Source organism: Babylonia areolata, chromosome 22, assembly GCF_041734735.1.
Source record: "Babylonia areolata isolate BAREFJ2019XMU chromosome 22, ASM4173473v1, whole genome shotgun sequence".
NCBI lineage: Eukaryota > Metazoa > Mollusca > Gastropoda > Neogastropoda > Buccinidae > Babylonia > Babylonia areolata.
In genome coordinates, this window is record NC_134897.1 from 17,827,033 (window position 1) to 17,834,446 (window position 7,414).

Sequence of the window (7,414 nt, forward strand, 5' to 3'; positions counted from 1 at the left end):
CTCCACCAACTATCACACGAAAGGTTTCGTGGATTATACCCTATGACAGTGTGAGAGATTGGTTGTTCTGAAGAAGGAAGCTTTGTTCTTCAGTTAACTTCTTCCTGGTAGACAACGACATTAATTGATAGACTGAAACGACATAGAGCACCAGGTGGAGAGACAGAGTGAGACGAGAAGAACTATATATATGTGCTGGTATGTACGTATGCTTGCTTGCATTCGTCCTGGCGTCTGCGTGTGTGTGTGTGTGTGTGTGTGTGTGTGTGTGTGTGTGTGTGCGTGCGTGCGTGTGTGTGTGTGTGTGTGTGTGTGTCTGCTGTCTGTCTGTCCGTCTTTTAGTGTGTGCATGTATGTGTCGTAGCGTGTGTGGTGAACTCCCTCCTCCGCCCCTCCCCCACCTTTATTCAACCCCTCATACCCCACCTCAATCCCCACCCCCTTACGCCCCCCCCCCCCCCCCCCCCCCCCAGTATTATCCAAACTATGTGCCAACACTCAGCATATATCACAGAGACTGACATAACTTTACAGCTGACCCAACAGCAAAGTGAGAGCTGTATTATCAATCATTTCCCCATTGCAGTGGGAACTCATTTAAAATACAGCTTTATTCTTTTGTGAAGGACTATGACTCTCAGACTAGGAGGCAAAATTGCACTGGCTCTTTTGTGCTGCAGCCTTGAGGGGGAGGGGGGGGTCGGGCGGGGGGGGGGGGCGGGGGGGGGGGTAGGGGGCAGTTGGTCTTTGGGAACCATCCCAACGCCGACTGTCCTAAAATCCTCTTGGCCGAGAGAGTAGGGGATGTAACTTGGGGCAAGACACACTCTCCACTATAATCCAATTCTAGCCCAGATGGTCGGGACAGCCAGCAGTTGCCTCCTCTGCTGTTCTGATGGTCATAGTCGGACACGACTGACTGTCATACATATAATTATGGACACCCACACCATTGTCCACAGATCCTCCACCACCACCAACAGCAGCAGCAGCAGCAGCAGCAGCAGCAGTACTCAGTACGCCAGGCGCCAGTCGGTGTCGGCAGAGCGCTACAACCCGGAGGAGGACGAGGATGAGGAGGAGAACCGGGTGGTCTACCCCAAGACCGACTCCCAGCGTCAGCGGCTGATGGAGGCCGTCAGTGGGATCCTGCTGTTCAGGTATAGAGAGTGAAAACCCCCTCCCTCCCTCCCTCCCTCCGTCTCCCTCTCCCTCCCTCCCCCGATCACCAGCACTACTACTACCACCACCACCACCACCACCCAGCCCCCGCACCTCCTTCCTTCCCCCCTCCCTCCCTCCCTCTCCCATTCCCCTCCCCCCTCCCTATTTCCCCTCCGCCCCCCCCCCTCCATGCCCCCTCCCACTCCCTTGGGAATGCCGGTGTATCAGGTTTCAAACTATCTCCATACTAGGTTTTAAACCAAAAAATAGAGAAAAAAAAATTAATAATAATAATAATAATAATAACGATAAATGAATAGAGAGACCGAACCCAGTTCCAATTATGGAGTACTTTAGTTGCGTAAGCTCCATTAGATGCTTCTTAAGAAGAAAAAGGAACGTTGCATTAGATAACAACGATCTGGGTGGAGTGAATCATAATATTATGATAAAGCTAATAGCGTTATAGCAAAAGCTCCAAGGGGGACACATTATTTTTATGGTATAGTTTTTTTTGGGGGAAAACCAGCACTACCAAATGTTTTGCACAAATTGGGAAAAGTTGTTTTGAAAATCAATTCGAATGGAAGAGGTTTTTTATCTTTTTTTTTTTGTTTTGTTTTTTTAATGCAAGAACGATGCAAGAACAAAATTAGAATGGTCCCAAAATACAATTAATTGGCGTGTCCTTGTGAAAAAATTATATGCTGATGAATATGGGGGTGCTTGCAAATCATCTAAATGTAATTTTTGTGAGAATGAAACAGACAATGTCATCATCGTCCATTTATCTGTATATCTTTTTTTTTTTTTTCAGGTGTCTTGAAACCGAACAGATGCAAGAGGTACTGGACGCCATGTTTGAAAAACAGGTCAGTGCACACAAGTATGTAAGCGCGCGCGCGCACGCACACACACACACACACACACACACACACACACACACACACACACACACACACACACACATTCATAAACAGATACACCTGCGCGCACACACCCGTACATCACACGCGCGCACACGTATACACACATACGAAAACGCACACTCACACACACATACACACACACACACACACACACACACACACACACACACACACGCGCGCGCGCGCGCGCGCGCACGCACGCACGCACGCACACACACACACACACACACACACACACACACACACACACACACACACACACAAGCGCGTGCGTACCACCTCCCAGCATCAGTTAACGACAGAGACTGTAGTGGTGGGGAGAGAGAGAAAGAGAAAGAGAGAGACAGCCAGCCAGACAGACAGACAGACAGAGACAGACTGACACATCACCGCAAAGAGCACCTGCTAATTAGCTAATTAGCCCCCCCACCCACACAAACACACACACACACACACACACACACACATACACACACACACACACACGTCACCTTGCATGTCATCCCCAATTTTTTTTTTTTTTTTTTTTTTTTTTTGCCTTGCCTTGCCTTCATGAATTATCACGCTCAATACCCGACCTTTCTACATCCCACACTTTGAGAATTTCCTTTATCCAGAAATAGATCGCCACCAAAAATTAGTTTCCCTATTCCTCCATCCCCGTCCCCCGTGATCTGGTCATCGTGGAAACCCATCGATGTTTGTTTGTTTGTTTGTTGTTGCTATTTCTCCAGGTATCACACACACACACAACTTACGACTTTTTTCCCTCTGTCTAGACTCCCAGTGTGGAACTGCCCTTTGATTTAAGAAGAAAAAAAAAAGAGAAAAAAAAAAGAATCGCTCGGTTCCAAAAGACACAAGTATCAAAGTTCAGAAATGACCCCCCTCCCCACCCCCCCCCCCCCCCCACCCCCTCATGTCTTACACCGGTAACTAAGTGTAGAAATGACCACCCCCGCCCCGCCCCCACCTGTCTCACTCCAGTAACTAAGTGTAGAAATGACCCAAACCTCCCCCCCCCCCATGTCTCACACCAGTAACTAAGTGTAGAAAAGACCCAAACCTCCCCCCTTGTCTCACACCAGTAACTAAGTGTAGCAATGACCCAAACATCCCCCCCCCCATGTCTTACACCAGTAACTAAGTGTAGAAAAGACCCAAACCTCCCCCCTTGTCTCACACCAGTAACTAAGTGTAGCAATGACCCAAACATCCCCCCACCCCCCATGTCTAACACCAGTAACTAAGTATCGAAAAGACCCAAACCTCCCCCCTTGTCTCACACCAGTAACTAAGTGTAGAAATGACCCAAACCTCCCCCTACCCCCCCCCCCCCCCGCCCCCCATGTCTGACACCAGTAACTAAGTGTAGAAATGACCCAAACCTCCCCCTACCCCCCCCCCCCCCCGCCCCCCATGTCTGACACCAGTACCTAAGTGTAGAAATGACCCAAACCTCCCCCTACCCCCCCTCCCCCCCCTCCCCCCATGTCTGACACCAGTAACTAAGTGTAGAAATGACCCAAACCTCCCCCCTCCCCCATGTCTGACACCAGTAACTAAGTATAGAAATGACCCAAACATCCCCCCTCCCCCTCCACCCCCCCATGTCTGACACCAGTAACTAAGTGTAGAAATGACCCAAACATCCCCCCCCCCATGTTTTACACCAGTAACTAAGTGTAGAAATGACCCAAACATCCCCCCTCCCCATGTTTTACACCAGTAACTAAGTGTAGAAATGACCCAAACATCCCCCCTCCCCATGTTTTACACCAGTAACTAAGTGTAGAAATGACCCAAACCTCCCCCTCCCCCCATGTCTAACACCAGTAACTAAGTGTAGAAATGATACAAACCTGCCCCCCCCCCCATGTCTTACACCAGTAACTAAGTGTAGAAATGACCCAAACATCCCCCCACCCCCCCATGTCTCACACCAGTAACTAAGTGTAGAAATGACCCAAACATCCCCCCACGCCCCCATGTCTAACACCAGTAACTAAGTGTAGAAATGACCCCCCTCCCCCCTGCCTCCCATCTCTCAAACCAGTAACTAAGTGTAGAAATGACACAAACCTCCCTCTCCCCCCATGTCTGACACCAGTAACTAAGTGTAGAAATGACCCAAACCTCCCCCCTCCCCCCATGTCTTACACCAGTAACTAAGTGTAGAAATGACCCCCCTCCCCCCTGCCTCCCATCTCTCACACCAGTAACTAAGTGTAGAAATGACCCAAACCTCCCCCTCCCCCCTTGTCTCACACCAGTAACTAAGTGTAGAAATGACCCAAACATCCCCCCTTCCCCCATGTCTCACACCAGTAACTAAGTGTAGAAATGACCCAAACATCCCCCCTCTCCCCATGTCTCACACCAGTAACTAAGTGTAGAAATGACCCAAACATCCCCCCTCCCCCATGTCTGACGCCAGTAACTAAGTGTAGAAATGACCCAAACCTCCCCCCTCCCCCCATGTCTCACACCAGTAACTAAGTGTAGAAATGACCCAAACCTCCCCCCATGTCTCACACCAGTAACTAAGTGTAGAAATGACCCAAACCTCCCCCCTCCCCCCATGTCTTATACCAGTAACTAAGTATAGAAATGACCCAAACATCCCCCCACCCCCATGTCTAATACCAGTAACTAAGTGTAGAAATGACCCAAACCTCCCCCCCATGTTTTACACCCGTAACTAAGTGTAGAAATGACCCAACCCCCCCCCCCCCCCCCAACCTCCCCCCCATGTTTCACACCAGTAACTAAGTGTAGAAATGACCCAAACCTCCCCCCATGTCTCACACCAGTAACTAAGTGTAGAAATGACCCAAACCTCCCCCCATGTTTCACCACCAGTAACTAAGTGTAGAAATGACCCAAACCTCCCCCCTTGTCTCACACCAGTAACTAAGTGTAGAAATGACCCAAACCTCCCCCCCTTGTCTCACACCAGTAACTAAGTGTAGAAATGACCCAAACCTCCCTCCCTCCCTCCATGTCTGACACCAGTAACTAAGTGTAGAAATGGACCCAAACCTCCCTCCCTCCCACATGTCTGACACCAGTAACTAAGTGTAGAAATGACCCAAACCTCCCTCCCTCCCCACATGTCTGACACCAGTAACTAAGTGTAGAAATGACCCAAACCTCCCTCCCCTCCCCACATGTCTGACACCGGTAACTAAGTGTAGAAATGACCCAAACCTCCCTCCCTCCCCACATGTCTGACACCAGTAACTAAGTGTAGAAATGGCCCAAACCTCCCTCCCTCCCCACATGTCTGACACCAGTAACTAAGTGTAGAAATGACCCACCCCCCCTCCACCCCCCCTGTTTTACACAGTAATTAGTGTAGAAATGACCCAAACCTCCCCACCCCCCCTTGTCTCACACCAGTAACTAAGTGTAGAAATGACCCAAACCTCCCTCCCTCCCCATGTTTTACACCAGTAACTAAGTGTAGAAATGACCCAAACCTCCCTCCCTCCCCATGTCTTACACCAGTAACTAAGTGTAGAAATGACCCAACCCCCCTCCCTCCCCACATGTCTTACACCAGTAACTAAGTGTAGAAATGACCCAAACCTCCCCCCTCCCCCCATGTCTCACACCAGTAACTAAGTGTAGAAATGACCCAAACCTCCCCCCCCCCCATTCCCCCCATATCTGACGACAGGTGGAGCCCGGGGAAACGGTCATCGTGCAGGGCGATGACGGAGACAACTTCTACGTCATCGACACGGGCGTCTTCGACGTGCTGGTGGAGGCGAAAGGCGAGGAGAAGAAAATCTACCAGTTCGACAACCAAGGGAGCTTCGGCGAGCTGGCCCTGATGTACAACATGCCTCGCTCCGCCACGGTCCGCGCCGTCACGGAGGGCACCCTGTGGGCCATGGACCGCAACTCCTTCCGCAAGATCGTCCTCAAGAGCGCCTTCAAGAAGCGCAAGAAGTACGAGTCCCTGCTGGAGAGCGTCAACATCCTGCAGTGCCTGGACTCCTACGAGCGGATGACCCTGGCGGACGCGCTGGTGACGCAGGTCTACGAGGACGGCGAGGCCATCATCGCCCAGGGGGACCTGGCGGACGGCATGTTCTTCGTGGAGGAGGGTCAGCTGAAGGTGACCATCACGTCGCAGGGCGGCAGGGAGCAGGAGGTCAGCCAGCAGCAGCTGGACACGGCCTACTTCGGGGAGCTGGCCCTCCTCAACAACAAGCCCCGCACCGCCAGCGTCTACGCCGTGGGCAGGGTCAAGGTGGCCTTCCTGGAGCGGGACTGCTTCGAGCGGCTGCTGGGGCCCTGCCTGGAGATCATGAAGCGCAACAGCCAGCTGTACACCATGTATGCCGACCAGTGAGTGTTCTGGGTGGTGGTGGTGTTGAAGCCTCGCTGCTGATCCCCCGCGCGAGATACTGGGTTGGAAGCCCCCAACAGTCGGTTGCGTTACACTATGTCATGAACAGCTGATCTGTGAAACTCCGGGTGAAGCTTAGATACTCACCACAAACACTGGATTATGAACACCATGTATGCTGATCAGTCATGCCTTGGCTAGCCCCCCCTTCCCTCCTCCCCCCCACCCCACCCCCACCCTCCCCTCCTCCCCCCTGCTGATCTGCGAAACAATGCTAGAAGGTCAACAGTGGACTGTGTGTAAGTCATGCATGCTGATCGGTGAAATGATGTGCTGATGTCCAAACAGTGGATGATGTACACCATGTATGCTGCTCGGTGAGACTCCCTCCTGATGAAGCCCAGTTCTCATCCGAGACATTATCCTTGAAGCCAGCCAGGCAATGCATGAATGCCGTTCGGTGAGATTCTGAATGAAACCCGTGTGTGCTGACATGCGATATCACGATGAGGCCCAATAGTCGATTATATGCACCATCTGTATATGCTGATCGGTGACATTATGGCTGAAGCCCAACAGCCGATGGTGCACACCACCGTGTATGCTGATCGAAGAGATACTGGTTTATTAAAGTCCCCAGTGCTTATCATAGTGATTATGATAGAATCCCAAAATGTTGATCAACGACTTTCTCGTTAACGTTCTCAGTGCAGGTCAGAAAAGATTACGACAGGAGCCCCGGCAATTCGATTCTTTACACCATGCATGCTGATCACTTATATTCTGATGGAAGCCCGACATTAGTTGTTTAAACACCATGCTTGCTGATCGGTGATTGATGCCAACCGAACATTTTTAGTTTCAATCTATTTTCCCTACTCAGAGAAATTCTTATTGAAGCACCCCTGCAGAGGATCGAGGTCCACTATATTCCAGTTGAACGGCCATGATTATTTTTTTT

The 7,414-nt window shown here is 50.8% G+C and overlaps 1 protein-coding gene across 1 annotated transcript in view; it reads left to right on the top strand.

The window, feature by feature from the left end:
• Window positions 1-6,575, top strand: part of LOC143297397 (cAMP-dependent protein kinase type II regulatory subunit-like) — a 43,475-nt gene extending 36,900 nt beyond the window's left edge. Inside the window, exons 3-5 of the mRNA XM_076609730.1 lie at window positions 999-1,160; window positions 1,982-2,036; window positions 5,776-6,575. Coding sequence (XP_076465845.1) covers window positions 999-1,160; window positions 1,982-2,036; window positions 5,776-6,456 — 898 coding nt within the window. The 3' untranslated portion in view covers window positions 6,457-6,575. The remainder of the gene's footprint in view (window positions 1-998; window positions 1,161-1,981; window positions 2,037-5,775) is intronic.
• Window positions 6,576-7,414: the final 839 nt, after the last annotated feature.